At 36.8% G+C, this 17,171-nt stretch overlaps 1 protein-coding gene across 1 annotated transcript; it reads left to right on the forward strand.

The window, feature by feature from the left end:
* The first annotated feature begins 4,450 nt into the window (after positions 1-4,450).
* LOC113091387 (globoside alpha-1,3-N-acetylgalactosaminyltransferase 1-like) lies at positions 4,451-15,208 on the forward strand. Its single transcript, XM_026256897.1, has 6 exons — positions 4,451-4,702; positions 5,569-5,672; positions 9,470-9,505; positions 13,102-13,125; positions 13,429-13,563; positions 14,274-15,208. Exons 2-6 carry the CDS (start codon positions 5,608-5,610, stop codon positions 14,962-14,964), a joined length of 951 nt encoding a protein of 316 aa, XP_026112682.1. The 5' UTR covers positions 4,451-4,702; positions 5,569-5,607; the 3' UTR covers positions 14,965-15,208.
* Positions 15,209-17,171: the final 1,963 nt, after the last annotated feature.

Here is a 17,171-nt window from a genome sequence, read left to right on the forward strand (position 1 = left end):
ACACCTGTGCCATGGCACCCACCTCATTGCCCTCTTGGCGGAGGGCCGTCAACTTCAAATATTTAGCTCTCCGCTCCACCATCCTGGCTGGGGAACGGGAAACATCAAAAGACATACCGCTGGATCTTTCTGTGACCGAGTCCTTCTGTCACGACCAGGATACAGGAAGACATGGAGAGAGATCCAAGTGCGGGTATGTAATTTATTGAGGGTATCCAAAAGGGTAAACAGTCCAGGCAGGGGTCAAAACCAGAGTATCAATCCAACATAAATAGACACAAACACAAAAACGAGAGCAAAAACACGACTAAACTGACGGGATAATTCAACAAGGACTCCGTGACACATACTAAGACAGACCGGGTATAAATACACAGGGAGAGACAAACGCTAATGGGGAATTGACTGAGTGACAGCTGAGTGCAATGATTAGACAGAGAACGTGAGGAATGTCGTTCATGAAGTGACAGACACCGTGGGGAAGGAGGACATCTAGTGGATACCCAGGGAACACAAACCAGACACTGTGACAATATATATATATTATATATTAGGGGTGTAACGATTAGAGCCAACCGAAATGGATTTTTGGGGGCCGATGCCAATGCCGATATTAACTCGAAAATAGCCGATTTATAAGTCGATATTTTGATTTTGAAAACAAACTGGATATTAGACCCATTTCCTATAAACTGCACTTACACAACATTCAATAGCAAAATATCTGCCTGTTCTATGTATGTGGGCTGTATAAACCATTTTCCAGAAGGGATTTATGTAAAAAAAAGCCTTAGATTACGGTCTCAATGACTAAACAATTGCACATCAAAAGTATATATTTTTTAATGATCAAAAAACAGTCTGGTTTTAAACATTTAACACTTTTACTTTCTTCCAGTTGAAGCTGGTTTTAACAGTCTGTCTGTGTACTGTAAATAAATTATAATACTAAAGTTAAAGTATTTGCAGAAGTAGTCCCACACTTTGCAGCTACAGCATTCACCTTTTTCATGTATCTGTAGGGCAGAAAGAGAGACAGAGAAAGAATAAGCATGTGTATTAATAATATAACCATGTATCATCATTACTCATGTCATCATTAGAATTATAATAAACAGGGATCTCCTACATAGGCAAAAATGAGAAATCTCTTTTTTTTTTATTTGTCAAGCAATAGGTATTACCTACTTATATTTAACTATATTATTTCAACATTTTCCTGTTATGTCTGTAAAGCTGCTTTGAAACAATATGTAAAAAAAGAAAAAAAGGAAAAAGCGCGTGTTCAGCTCACATTTATTTACATGTCCCCTCTGGTTTTAATCATTTCTGACGCACCTACTGTAGTTACTGTAACTACACTATATTTGCTCTCACAGACACATTCACAACGGACCCGTATATCTTCTCCTCTTCTCTTTGTGCAGTCTGAATCAAAACATCGTCATGCGCTGGCGAACGTAAAGTTAGCCTACCGTTACTGGAAGATCACGGAATCAATTCGAAGTTGAATGGTTAACCTTAGTGTCATGAACACACTGCTGTCAATTTTGAGAAGAACCACCTTCAAACAAGTTAATAGCAAGCATTTAAGGGGCCCGCTAAAAAGGAAGCTGGTGTTGGCCTAATTCGTCCAAAATTAGGAGAGACGAGACGTTGAGGGCCCTGACAGCCAAGGCCGAGGACTTGTATGCGGCCTGGTGAACTGAGGCAGAAAAACGGTCCATCTTGTTTGGCAAGACCGGCTTAGGGGGAGCGAGCAGCCCGCCCTGAGCGGGGTTAAGGTGCCTGGCGATGGACGGCTCGATAGCGGGGGGGTAACCCATACCATGAGCTGCCATATCTTTTACTTCAAGCCCCGAAAGGCCGTGTTTGAAGTTGAGCGGGTCGCTCCAATTGTGCCTCATATGCTTAGCGCACGCTGGAAGGACGGGGAAGAGTTTTCCCAACACTTTTCCGGCGTAAATATCCCTCTCCTGGTCGGTGGCGCTCTGTGGAGCCGGCCACTCAATGTTGAGGCGAGCGGCCGCTCGCTCACACACTTCCAGGAGGATGGACTGAGGCAGGGCTGCGTGGCCGCTAGCCTGGGGAACGCCAGAGGGCGGGATGGCCTCCTCGTCCTCTGAGACCCCGAGAAGGGCCGCATCATCCTCATCGCCGGAACCGGCCGGTCCGTCGGCGAGCATGAGGTTGCCCGCGAAGATGTCCTCTTCGGGGAATGCGGGATTGGGCTGGTCAGCCCAAACAAGTGAGGATGCGCCCCGGGAGTCCCCCGGTAGCGCGTCGTCGTCACCGCGTCCCCCATCTGAGTCAGAAAAACCGAGCTCGGCGCACTGGGTCACTGCAACTTTAAGACGGCGTCGTAAAAGCTTTCTGGGCAGCATAAGGCAATTACTGCAATTTTCCGGGTTCTCCAATGCTTCTTGAGCGTGTTTAAGGCCCAAGCAAACCACGCAGAACGGGTGAAGATCCTTAGCAGCGATTAGCGCTCCACACGCGGCCGGGCAGGCCCGTGATAGGCTATTCCCCGGAGAAGCGGTAAGTTTTGAAAGGGACATACCGGAGAAGAAATCGGAAAAATCCGTGGCGGGCAGCCGTGGGAGCAGGTGAACGACGAGAGCGTGGGCGGCTCTGAATGCAGAACACAGCAGAAAAAGGCTGAGAAGACGACAGTCACGTCTGGCGGAGGCTGATCGGTCGATATGTCCTCCTGAAGACACGAAGGTGAGCAGCTTAATCCAACCGAACTGTGTCAATGCAGAGATCGCGAGAAGCGAATGTCAACTGGAGAATAGCAGCGCTGCAGCCATTATTATACCCCTAGGTAAGGGGGCGGGGCCTTACCTGGAATTGGCTGCGCGCTTCTGTCTGTCTAGCCAGACTTGGTGCAATTGGATGCTTCTGCAGAGGTCAGGTACGGATGCCCTTCCCATAGGTGGATCTCGAACACGAGATGATGAAAGAGAACCTCCAATAACCAACAGGTCTGGTGTTTGGGTGCACTTTACCAATCGATCGGGGCATCCAAACAAGCATGGAAATCAAAATAGACTAGTACTGTACTATGCCGGAATTTCCTGAGCAGTAGCTACGATACAATTAACAGGCCTGCACGTTATTAGATAGAAGAACTGTTATAAATAGAACTTATGCACGGGCAGTTTTGAAAACTCCACTTACTTTGCTCTTGGCAGAGTGCAGCGCAAATCGCGTTGTATCTGAAGGGCAACGCTGAGCCCATGGTCCAGACTCCAGCGCCACACATACCGCGTCCTGTGTGTAAGACCCTTTAGCCATTTTGCAACGAGCCTTCAGTGCGTAGGCTACTGAATGAGCGAGCTTCTTACTCTTAGTGGAAAACGCAGGTTTTAAGAACATGCTTAATGTAATTGAGCCACATTACAATATTCCTTCACGAGCCCATATCAGCCAGACCGTAATTCCTGCTTTGTTCCAAAAAACATAAAGCCCTATAGAGAACCAATTGAGTAAAAACACACTCAATATAAAGAGTTATAGAGTTCCATATAAAAAGTTACATCTTTGTATTTGATCATAACTACGACGACAATATAACATTTTCATTTTTTTTTTATATAAGGAGCCTTTTTTGTTTTATACAGTATGCTGCTAAGAAAACACCATAGAAGATGGGTAAAGAATAGCTCCATCATTGTTCAATGTAAAAAAACAAAACAAAAAAAAAAACATACTTTGTTAGTTTTAATAAATAAAACATTTTTTAAAAATCGAGGAAATTTATCTGACATTTTTTTCTTTTTGCTGTATCTAAAACGTACCGAACCGTACCGTACGGAACCGTGACACCAGTGAATCGTATCATACGGAACCATGAATTTTGTGAACCGTTACACCCCTAATATATATATATATATATATATATAAATATATATATATATATATATATATATATATATATATATATATATATATATATATATATGTGTGTGTGTGTGTGTAGAGAGAGAGAGAGATTATATTCCTTAAACCTAAAAAAGTATTGAAAAATAATCTGTACAGTACATCTCTAACGACATATATATATAAAAAATATATATGAGTTCTAAAACCACATTTTGTGTATAAAGTTAACCTTTTATTTTTTGAGGATGATGGGCAAGTCAAATTCTGAATGCATGTATAGTGTTTCTGTCCTTTTTTTTTGAGGGGTTATTAAAGATAGTTTTTTCTTCAAAAAAAAAATGTCATACTACTTTTGAGTAGTTTTTGCGGAAGTGGCTACAATGATTAACAAGATTATATGGATTTCATTTCTCTTCATCTTTGGCTAAATGCTTTATGAAACATCAAATTTATAAACAGCTAATGCAGCTAATTTATTTATAAACATCTGATTTATAACAGCTAATGCCACACAAAGACACTGTCAAAGGAGTCATAAATTCGGTAACAATATTTTCTTATTTTGGCTTATTTTAACGGTCATTGGCCTATTATATACTTTAAGTTTCAGAACTGCACAGTCCAAAAAGAGCGCGCACTTACTACGGCTGTAAAAATGTTTAGTTATAAAAATCAGCCTTATATTTAAATCACGGCGTTGTTCTCATTTGCCTGATGCCGCACACGTCATCGTCGCGGTCAGAGAGATCGGTTCAGGTACAGAAAGTTGCAGGCTGGTGGCTGCCATTATACAAACACGAAAATATAAAAATGTCACGTAAGTTCCTCACACTTTGTTGTAGAAAAAATGCATGTCAGCGTTGACTTTCGGTGGATCAAAGCGATAGGACTAAAATTGATTATTTTAACGTTGTGCTGTGATTATACAGGGACATAGCCTACAGGCCATTTCATTGTCACAAATGCGTGTTACTGTTTTTGCATTAAAACATTGGACTGTAAACTTTACATTGTTCCTTGTAACACCACGAAATGCTTCTTTTATTCAAAGTATTATTAAATCACCACCAACAAAAACGGCTCAACTGTAACCACATTCAAAAAATCCTCTTTAACTATATTAATATTGAATGTTCTTTTTCTGGAAGTTCTTTTTTTTTAGCAGCAGCAGCAGATATACAACTCTTCTCGTCATGCGTGGCAGTAGGAAATAAAAAATGATCAAAAATTATTGCAAACTGAAAAGTCTTTATCAGCACTCTTTTACACCTAGTTAGTCATTTGGGTTCATTAAATACTCTTTTGTTGATCTTCTCAGTTTACTGAGATCTACAGTATTTTTTTTTTTTTTTTTTAGAAAGCATTAGGTTTTCTGTGACGTTTACTTGTTTTTGAAAATGAGGGTGGGTCCTTCAAATAAAAGGTTTTTCAAAGTCGAATAACCAGTTCTTTATGCATTGTGTGATAAGTCAGCACCTGCTCCATTCTCAAAAAAGAGCAGGTTAGCTACACTGGTGTACTGAAGGATGCAGATCAGTCTTAAGCTGTTGTGTAGTTATGGTTTTAGTTGTTGGTTTTGTCTTAATGTAAAGTCCCACCCAGGCTGTGTTTGACTTGCAAATCTCTCCTGCAGCATGTCAGCACACTGTTTCATGCCTTATATTTTTGCTCTCATTTTTCTAGTTCATTCCATCGAGTGAATACAGAGTTAATACGACAATAATGCGACTCCGTCAGAGTGTTCATTTCTTCCTTCTTGGGATGTTTGTTGGCTTGTCTCTGAGTGGGTATGTATAAATTATATTTAAAATATGTAGCCGATTTACTCCCTTTTTGCATTTGAATATTAAATTAATTACAGTATTAGTGGTGAATCTGTTTATGTCTTGTAATTTTCATATGCAGTACAGACCAAAAGTTTGGACACACCTACTCATTCAAAGAGTTTTCTTTATTGTCATGACTATGAAAATTTTATTATTATATACATATACAATTATATACATAACAAAAAAGTGTGAAACAACTGAAAATATGTCATATTGTAGGTTCTTCAAAGTAGCCACCTTTTGCTTTGATTACTGCTTTGCTCACTCTTGGCATTCTCTTGATGAGCTTCAAGAGGTAGTCACCTGAAATGGTCTTCCAACAGTCTTGAAGGAGTTCCCCGAGAGATGCTTAGCACTTGTTGGCCCTTTTGCCTTCTGTCTGCGGTCCAGCTCATCCCTAAACCATCTGGATTGGGTTCAGGTCCGGTGACTGTGGAGGCCAGGTCATCTGGTGCAGCACCCCATCACTCTCCTTCTTGGTCAAAAAGACCTTGATGCCTTCAGTCTGACTCTACGATTTTCATAGTCATGAAAATAAAGAAAACTCTTTGAATGAGAAGGTGTGTCCAAACTTTTGGTCTGTACTGTATATGCTCCCTGGTCACTTTATTAGGTAACTGCAAATATAATCAGTCAATCACATGGCTGTGCATCAGTGTGTGTAGGCATGCAGTGTTGGGAAGGTTGCTTTTAAAATATGTTTCACTTCAGATTACAAAATAAATGTTTTAAAAGAGGGTTGGGCACTTCCAGTCCTGGTAGGCCTGTCCTGCAGAGTTTAGCTTCATCCTTAATCTATGTTTACGTACACAGAGTACGTTTACATGGACAACAATAATCCGATTTTAACAAGATTAAGACAATACTATGAATAAGAATATACCAAGTAAACAGAGATTTTTAATTACCTTAATCTGGCAAAAATAAACAGAAATCGAATTAAGATATGAAATTAATAATGAAACACCCAGATCTGTACATGGCATCATCACAAAGACAAACTATATGTATACATGTAAAATTATGGATGGGGCATCGGCACATTCGGCACAGCAATTAGATCACTGATGTCCATGTAAACGTAGTCACAGTTGATAAATCAAACCATAGTATTCAGAATTACTTGAAAATTGCAGGCAGCTGTGTTTGGTTAGAAATGAAGTTAAACTCTGCAGGACAGTGGCCCTCCAGGACCAAGTTTGGACATGCCTGATCTATGTACTATAGAATACTTAAAATATGTAACACAAAGGGAAATATTAACTTTTTATGTCTTGTTTTTGTATTAACGACCTCTAAAAATTTACATCCACCAAACATACTGTAGAACTTGGTTTTCCTCTGCATTTTATTTTCATCAGTTTTCCACAGCATTTGTTGAAAAAAAGATATTCAGACAGTCCTTTTTAAAACATTTAATGTACAAATGAAAACAAATTTAAAGCAAATTTAATAAGTGCTTGCCACTCTCAATTTGTCCTCAAATATTATTAAAAATGTAAAAAATAAATTATTTTTATGCATGTTAATGGGACCATTAAGCGACATTGATTGTAAACATATGGTTAAATTATTGAAAGATATTTCAGGTAAATATCGAACAATGTAAAAAATCTAATATTAACTTTTTGTTTTTGAATTGTACAAAATAAGTGTCACATTTGCATTCATGCTGATTTTTGGGAAACAGCACTCTTCTTGCTTTTATGATTTTGCCTAACTATACTGTTAGTTATAGGTGTAAAAAAAAAAAAACTTGTAGACATCACTGTCACTGTGTGAGAAAATGTTCTCACATGAGACCATGCCATTTGCATGAGTGTTGGCACTAAACTTACCTCAAGATGCTTTTTCAGATAACATGTTGAATCTTTTGAATCCGGTACAAGTTAGGTGATGATCATTGTATTTCCATGACAAAATGCATCGTGCATGTGTGAAGGAAATTTTATTTCACTCTGAAATATGAAAATTATTATTAGTATTACTTGTCTCTGAGTGCTTCCGTTTGCTTCAGAGTTTTCGGTGAGCTGAGAGACAACAGGAAATCTATTTAAAGTGTGTATGTGCAAGGCAAGTGTGACACGATAAATGCTACTTTATACTTCGCTTCTTAGAAAATATTTACATGGAAAACATGGAAACGCATCTACAATAGGGGACATATTTGGATAACTTAAATCGACATATATGTTGACTATGTATTGTGATTTGGATGAGATCAGAGCATCTGCATTTGATCAAGGTATAAATGTTGAGTTGTGGTATTTCCTCTTGGTCACACACTGCAGACAACTTTTCTTGAAAGAAAATAAATATTCAAAAGACTTTGTCTCATACCTTTATTGAAGTAAAAAATTGCCACGACAGCATGGCTTGCTGATTTCCCCTGTATTTTTGTTAGTCCTGAAAAGGTTATGCAGTCTGCAAGTGACAACCAATTTGAATCTGACAAGAAACTGATGTCTGATAAGAATATATATATATATATATATAAAACTGATTCCAAAAAAGTTGGGACAGTATAAATTGTGAATAAAAACAGAATGCAATGATGTGGAAGCACATAAATAAAATGATACAGCCTTATGGATAGTTGGTAGGGTTGCACCAATGACTGTTGAGCGAATCACTGGTACAACCCTAACCATTTTCTAAGAACTGCACTCATCCAGAGTTAGTAAAAGTGCTGGCAAAGTCATTCTGTACCCCTCACACCCATGCCAATTCCTCTTTTAACTGTTGCCGTGTGGTTGGCGCTACAGAGCAATCAGAACTAAAACAGCCAGACACAGGAAAAGGATTTTTTTCCCTTCTGTTTCAGGCCATCTACCTGATAAACAGTTAAATGTTCTCCCCACTGTGCAATAAAACATGGAATACATTACTATCTTTACTTATTTTTTATGCATATGTTATTTATTTAAAGGGTTAGTTCACCCCAAAATGAAAATTATGTCATTAATGACTCACCCTCATGTCGTTCCAAACCCGTAAGACCTCTGTTCATCTGTGTAACACAGTTTAAGATATTTTAGATTTAGTTCGAGAGCTTTCTGTCCCTCCATTGAAAATGTATGTACGGTATACTGTCCATGTCCAGAAAGTTAAGAAAAACATCATCAAAGTAGTCCATGTGACATCAGAGGGTCAGTTAGAATTTGTTGAAGCATCGAAAATACATTTTGGTCAAAAAATTAAAAAAATTTAGAATTTATTCAGCATTGTCTTCTCTTCCGGGTCTGTTGTGAGCGCGTTCACAACACTGCAGTGACGCTGCTGATGTACGACGTTGCTGACATGTTATCTTTGTTTTTGGGCATGCCAGAAAACACGTCAGCAGCATCATACTGTAGGTCAGCAGTGACGTGAACGCAAGAGGTGTAACATACTGTACTCTTATGGTACTATTATGTAGGAAAAGAGGGTTGTATAACGAGCTCTTGAACCCTGGCCTAAAGGTACTAATTTTACACATTTGTTTCTGAGAGTTGATATTCATGGAATGTGAAATATGTTATTGAAACAGTTACATAGTTCCTTTTTTTTACCATTCAAAAAGATAGGATGACCAACTTTCCTGCATGAGGTTGACAAACTGCATTTTCACTGCCTTCCTCAGACCATTTGTTAACAAGGAAAAATACCTAAAATTACTTAAAACCTACTTTTAACTTAAACAGTGAAAAAAGTGTGAGAGTTGACACACATTTCCAAAAGATCTCTTCTTAGGATTATTATGTCTTCCCTCACAGGCTCATTTACTGGGGATTCAACTCCATTTGGTATGGGTGAGTAGTCTTTATTCATGCATATATTCATTCATCAAATGAAACATTTAGTTTCAATCTGATTTAAACAATTTATAACTGACAAACTTTCTTATCTCCCCTGCTGATTTTGTAAATAGAAAAAAAAAAACATTATGAAGTTTAGAAATTTATTAGCATTTCAGTGAGTGAAATAAGTATTTAATCCCCTACCAACCTGCAAGAATTCCGGCTACCACAGATAGATTATGTGTCCATGTAGAACACAGATTATTCCTGTCCTATTAAGAGGTTATTCCAGCTCATTAAGCCCTGAAATACACGGTGAGGAGCTTGTTAACCCTTAAATGCATACCATACCTCAAGATAATTTTCTGCTATTGCAGCAGATAGAGGTTCATGTATATAGGAATATCAGAATGTTTAGGTCCAGGGCGCTAAAGACCCGAATATATAATGACGCTTGGTGAAACATTCATGTATTTGAGGATTAATAAACTTAAGGCAGTTGGGACCACAGTCACCAAACAAACCATTGGTAACACACTATGCTGGAATGGACTGAAATCCTGCAGTGCCTGGAAGGTCCCCCTGCTCAAGAAGGTACATGTACTGGCCTGTTTACAGTTTGCCAGTGAACATCTAAATGATTCAGAGAAGGCTTGGGAGAAAGTGCTGTGGTCAGGTGACCAAAATTTATGCTCCTTGGCATTAACTCGACTCGCCGTGTTTGGAGTGAGTGTAATGCTGACTATGGCCCCAAGAACCATCCCTACAGTCAAGCACAGAAGTTTTTTATATATATTTTTTGGTTAGTATTCTGTCTCTAAATGTTAAAATAAACTTTTAAAAATTACCAACCATTACCAATTTTTTTGTAAGTGGGCAAACTTACAAAATCAGCAGGGAGTCAAATAAATATTTGCTGACACTTTCTATGAAGCCCCTATTTATAAAACATTATAAGGGTATTCTTAAGGCATTATAATGAATGCATAATGCATTATTAAAACTTTATAATATGTCATATAATCTCGTGAATATTCATAAGAACAGTTTTAATATATAATTATATATACTTATTTATGGTTATAGACTTTAAGAATTTGATGATTTATTACACAATGAACATGTTGCATCCACTTTTACAATTAATATTTCTCATAGTTGTATTGTATTATGAGTCTTGTATCTTGCCATTAAGCGATCAAAGACCACTTATAAGTAGTAATAATAATAATAATAATATATATATATATATATATATATATATATATATATATATATATATTTAACTCAGACATAAGATCAGATCAAATGAATGTGTATTATATTATTTGAACTATTTTTATTGTAATATCAGTTTGATTATTTTGATGGTACCCTTTAACCAGCTGTTGATAAGTAACTCTGCAACTACATGTGGACTAGCGGTCATCAGAGTATTAGTATGTCAGCTACTGTAAATATATGCTAACACTTTAATATGATGGTCATCCAACAGATAAACTGACATACGTATTCTACCATACTAGATTCTACCATTCTTGAGCATACTAATACTTTAATGAGAGTTAGTTGGCATGTAGTTGTAAAGTTGCTGATAGTTGATTGGTTTAGGGGACCATCAAAATAAAATGACACCATATAAAACATTGCACTTTTTTAGGTTGGAGTATTAAGCTCACATCAATTAATTAACATTAGCTACACAGGAAACACTCAAATAATACGCAACAACTAACTACTCACAAGCAGTAGTAAGATACTGTGCAGATCTTAAACAATGTCATGATATGATACATTCCATTTTATACTGTAAATGAAGTAGATTTTAAGGTACAATTTGTAAGATATTTGCAATTAAATATCCAAAAACCACTAGGCTAATGTTATATATTTTGTCCAGCTGATTACTAACAATATCTCTAATGTTTTCAACTACTTGTAAATCATGAGAAAATGTCCATTCTAAACAGTGACACGGGGCATTGCAGTCGCCTGTCGATAATGTTAGTTTCCTTTTGTTACCGCCTTTACTGACGTAGAAACCACATGACAACAGTGTGGTGGACAAATTGCGGAAGTAACTTCGCGTCAAACTTCAACTAGAAAGAGATTCCGATCTCGCTTGTTTTACTCAACAGGGGAGTTGTTTTGATTCGTATCTTTGCAGAAAATGTCAAAAACAATCAACAAGATTAGTATTATGGGGCATACATGCCAAATGCGGTGCATCGCGTCTCTAGACCTGCGTGAGGACGCGTCTGATTCATAGTCTGATCACGTCTTTGCATTGACTTTGTATGTAATCTACTCGCACAAATAGTTGAACTCGCGTTAAATCCATGATTTATCATTCCGTCTGATTGATGGCCGTCAGTGATTAGGTAGAAGACAACAAATCCCATCATTCCACCCTCCTTCTTAGCATCATTAAACCATGCGATTTTTATTGTTTTGGTAGTGCGCCCTCTAGTGTCAGGTCCTACAACCTGTACCTTTAATAGGAGTTCATTGTGTTCTAAATAATGACATATAAAAAAGATACAAATACTTAACAATTATAATACATAATACTTATGATTATTCATGAATTGATACATTATGAATACAGACTTTATAGAAAGTGTTACTAAATATTTTCCCCCATTGTATGCAGAAGAGCAACTCTGAACACCTTGCATGTCGTAGCTTGAAGCAGATGGGTTAAAGCAGCAGAAAACAGCTTTGATTAATGTCATAACCTTGGTTCCCTGAGAGCAGGAACGAGACATTGCGGAGGATTCTCTGCTATGGGAACTCCCTCCCTTCCAACCTTTACTGAAGTCCTATTGGCTCACAGTGTTCAATTGAGTGGCCAATTGTTGCAAAGTATGGGACGCATTTTATACTGTCTCTCGAGCTTGTTAGAATACGCATGCGATTTGCATACTTTGAGACAAGTGGCCAGTCAGTTGGACTGGCGTGAGCCAATATAACTTAAGGAAAGGTTTGAAAGGAAAGCGTTCCCATAGCAGAGAAACCTATGCAATGTCTTGTAAAAGCTCGGTACCACACCGGGCAAGGACATTAGTTCTGTTAATCAAAACTAGACCAACTATGTTTTATCCATGGTTTTTTTCCCTCTGTTGTAGACCCCTTCCAATGAAATAGCATTCTGGGGAGATTGCTTTAACCCACAGACTAAAAAACAACATGCAGAAACAGTTGTAGTCTGCAGTAGTAAATAGTGGTAGAAAAACCACAGACTTGGCAACACTGACACCAGGTACCACTCCTGTCAGCTAAGAAATTGAGGCTACAATTTATTAAAATGTCACAATATAAAGTCTTTAGTCTGACTGAAATCATACCAGTGCAATTAATGCGTACCACAATTATTGGTTGGACAGACGGATGGCACAATTGTAGCTCAGCCTCACCCAGCATTTATACACATTGTGCATATGCTCTGAAATACAGTGATATGTTACATGTAATTAAGCATAATGTCATGTATACTCTGACATACAGATGAGGACTGTTACTTGACTATGGAAAACCCTGCTGTTGTAGTTTTATTACAGCTAAACATGAGTTGCATAGTCCAGTCATAATTGTGTTTTGGTTTGCAGAAATCATCTAACAGGTCACCTGGGGTAAGTACTCATATAATGTTTACACACATGTGGTTTCTGTCTTCAACATACAAGTAAGTTCTTGAACATGAACATAAGTACACTATATGGCGCTTTTAAAACTTTTAAGACACTGTTTAATACCATGACAAGATAATTGAAGAATGCAACTTATTCAATGTTCGCAAATTGTTTAAAATAAATGCTGGTTATGGAAACTGTGTACAGTGTACACATGCTTGCATAAAAAAACCCAATGTTTAATTATAATCAATGAATGATTATGTGTGTGTGTGTGTGTGTGTGTGTGTGTGCTTAATACAGTCGCACAGATGTTGCTTCTGTATCTCCATGGTTGGCCCCGATTGTTTGGGAGGGAACCTTTGACGCCACACTGATTGACTCATTATGCAAACAACAAAACATCACCATAGCGACCACTCTCTTCGCTTTGGGAAAGTAAAAAATTTACATACTTCTCAGACTCTCAAATTACATATTTTTCTCTTTACAATTTCTCCCCTTTTTATTTTATTATATTCTATTTATTTTGTTACCTTTTATGTTAATACAGAGTTCTTGGAAGATTTTGTGATGTCCTTAGATTTTGTAAATTTAGCTAGCAACAAAATTACAAAGGAAAGGCAAAATGCTTTATTACTGTACATGCAAGCTACTTTACTAATAAAAGTGTCTTTTGTTTATATTTTGTTTAACATTGTTTTCAAATGTACTCTGAGAAATAAAGGTGCTTCACGATAATTCCATAAAGAACCTTTAACATCTGAAGAACGTTTCTATTTGGGGTGGTTAAAGAGATACCCCCAATAATGTAAAGTGCAATGAGTGCTTAGAAAAGCGCTATATAAATGTAAGGAATTATTATTATTTCACAAAAGGTTCTTTGTTGCGAGAAAGACATGGTTCTTTAAAGAACATTTGACTGAATGGTTCTTTGTGGAACCGAACATGGTGGTTCTTCTATGGCATTGCTGTGAAGAACCTATAGAAGCACCTTTATTTTTAAGAGTGTAGATATCTTTTGTAACAATGGTTTGTTTTTGCTCTTACTTTTTACTGTCCTTGCTTAATAAAAGTATTTCTTTCTGTCAGTAACGTACACATAAAATGTATACATTTTATTATCTGTTCCTCTCACTTTTTTCCAGATATACACGTTTTCTCAAAGATTTTCTGGAGTCAGCAGAGGAGCATTACTTTGTTGGATTTCGAGTCCATTACTACCTGTTTACAGATCAACCAGAGGAAGTTCCTAATGTGAAATTAGGTCAAGAACGTTATCTGACAGTAAAGAAGGTTCCAAGTTTGAACAGATGGCAGGACATTAGTATGGGCAGGATGGAAATACTAGAAAAACTAATAGAGAATGAACTGGCCAATGAGGCAGACTATATTTTCTGCCTTGATGTAGATACAAAGTTCTATGGCCGTTGGGGTGTGGAGACTTTGGGTCGTCTGGTAGGTGTGATACATCCTTGGTTCTTTAATGTTCCGAGGTTCATATTTACATATGAGCACAGACGAAAGTCTCAAGCATATATTCCAGCTGGGGAAGGTGATTATTATTATACTGCCGCTGCATTTGGTGGCTCATTGAAAGATGTGTATAAACTCACCAAAACCTGCCGGGAGCAGATGAACATTGATGCTGCAAACTCCATTGAGGCGATATGGCACGAGGAATCTCACTTGAACAAGTATTTCTTTTATAACAAACCCAGCAAACTGCTTTCACCTGAATATCTGTGGCGGGACATTAGTATGAGTGCAGGCCAAGTGAAAATAATTCGCTTCTCTCATGTAGCTAAAAACAATGCTGAAGTTCGTCCAAACTTGTAGCAGTTTTGTGAAAGTTTACATCCTTCTCAATATGTTGAGTTTCACAAGGAATTTTTAGTTTTGAAAGATCAAACATTGAATCCATTTCATGCACGTTGGCTTTCCACAGGGACATTTAACTGAAAGACACATAGTTTTAGTTATGAGTGACAATATCTGATACCTTGCTAAATGCTGATTAAATCATGTGCCATAATATTTTTTATAATTCATACGTCAATAAAGATGCCTTCTGTGTAATAAACTGTTCTCGTGAGCTGTGAATCAGTGAAGGTCAGATGTATTCATATAAAACATCTAATAATATTTAATCAACATGGTAAATCCAGTTTTTCTTCTCTAGTAAAAAAAAAGTCTTAACACCCTTAAAACAACATTGATTGACATGAGAAGCAAATTAAGATCTGTTTTTTTTTAGACATGTAAAATGTGTTTTCTCTTGATCAACTTAGAGATTTAGTTTACTTGTTTTAAGTATAGAATTCATTAAATGTTTTGTTTATGTTGCAGTGTATAAGAACAAATCAAATCTCATTTACCTCAAAATACTGGAAACCCCCCTCGGTTCGTTCGAGTTTATTCCCCCTTGGTCCATTCGCAATCGCAATTATTCCTCCTCAGTCCATTCCCCATGGGGCACCCTCAAGCGCGGGGCTGGTGCGACCGCACCAGTTGCACCCCCCTAAGGATGGCCCTGCCATCTGCAAATCTTTTTTTTTTTTTTTTTTTTTTTTTTTATACATTTATTTAAACTTCAAACCATACAAAACAGAAAGACATACAACATAACAAACGACTATCTCACATTACATCTTCATACAAAAAATCTTGGAAGAAAAAAATTCTCCCTAACCAGCAATGTAGTAAGCACCAGTTATTTAAACAAAATAGTTTGACCTTATCAGCTATAATGTATTTAAATTAATAAGTACATAAAACAATAACAACTTAACCAAAGAAATATAACTAAAGAAAATAAACATAAGAACAATTCAAATTCCCTAACATAGGGGTTTATATCAACTGATATTCTGATATAAGTGAGAAGAGGTTAATAGCAGGGACTGTATCAATTTTCTTTCAGGATTTACAAAATAAATAAAAGTAATTTTTTAATGCATTCACATTTCGAAGAGATTTTGTGAAACGACATTTGTGGATATAGAATTTAACAATTAGTATTATATTATTTAACAAATATTCAAGTTTTTTATTCTTCATTAAAAGTCCATATTTGATCCCATTCCAGGAAAAAAAATCTATTTGAATAGACTTAGAAATCAGCCAGTTATGCATTTCCTTCCACAAATTATGTACAATCTCACACTCAAAAAAAAGAAGTTCTGTTGATTCTGACAATGATTTACAAAAATAACAATTCTCCGTTTCAAATTTGAATAATTTTTGAATAAATTCTTGTGAAGGATAAATTTCGTTTACCATTTTAAAATGGATTTCTTTCAATTTAGGAGGAATAGGAAATTTCAAAAAGTTTTTTAAATAATATGTTCTTTTAGAGGACCCAGGATAGATCTCATCAATTAGAAATTTTCTCAGCAACCAGTTATTGCATTTTTTGTCATCAAAATTTATACCATTAATCTGTGCCAAATTATTCCTTATTATATTAATCATAGCCATTGGAATGTGATCAATTACATTTCTGTAGTCCTCCAGCGTACAAATTATTTTATATTTATTACTAAATTCCTCCCATTTTAACAAATTACCTTCTTCATTCATCATATGAACAATGGACCAAATTTGTTTTTCCAACCATCCTTCCAAGAATATTGATTTCTTCCTTCTTAAAATCACCCTGTTATTCCAAATCGGGACGTTATGTGGACTAAAGTTATGCTTGTAAGCCATTTTCCAATAGAGCAGCACTTGTTGGTGGAAGGCAGAGAATTTCACGGGTAACTTTGAAACCTCAAAATCACATGTCAATAGAAAATCTATACCGCCTAATTTTTTAAACACAAACTTAGGTAAAGAGAACCACAAGTCTTCACTACAATTCAAAAACGACTGGAGCCATTTTAGTTTAAGTACACCATCCATGGTCTTAAAATCAATTGCATTTATTCCTCCCTCCTCATATTTTTTTTAATCATATCTGCTTTTCTAATATAATGGTGTTTATTTTTCATCTGCCATCTATGTATCATTTTATTTGCCATCTGCAAATCTTTATCAGTTATAAC

The sequence above is a fragment of the Carassius auratus genome, unplaced genomic scaffold, assembly GCF_003368295.1.
Source record: "Carassius auratus strain Wakin unplaced genomic scaffold, ASM336829v1 scaf_tig00214183_4049273_7079891, whole genome shotgun sequence".
Classification (NCBI taxonomy): domain Eukaryota; kingdom Metazoa; phylum Chordata; class Actinopteri; order Cypriniformes; family Cyprinidae; genus Carassius; species Carassius auratus.

What these genes read in the sequence shown, in the direction of transcription:
- LOC113091387 (XM_026256897.1), top strand. Translation starts at nt 5,608, where the DNA reads ATGCGACTCCGTCAGAGTGTTCATTTCTTCCTTCTTGGGATGTTTGTT. An exon ending in TTCAACTCCATTTGGTATGG is followed by an intron (nt 9,506 to 13,101) that starts GTGAGTAGTCTT and finishes TTTGGTTTGCAG; the next exon opens with AAATCATCTAACAGGTCACC. An exon ending in ACTCTCTTCGCTTTGGGAAA is followed by an intron (nt 13,564 to 14,273) that starts GTAAAAAATTTA and finishes ACTTTTTTCCAG; the next exon opens with ATATACACGTTTTCTCAAAG.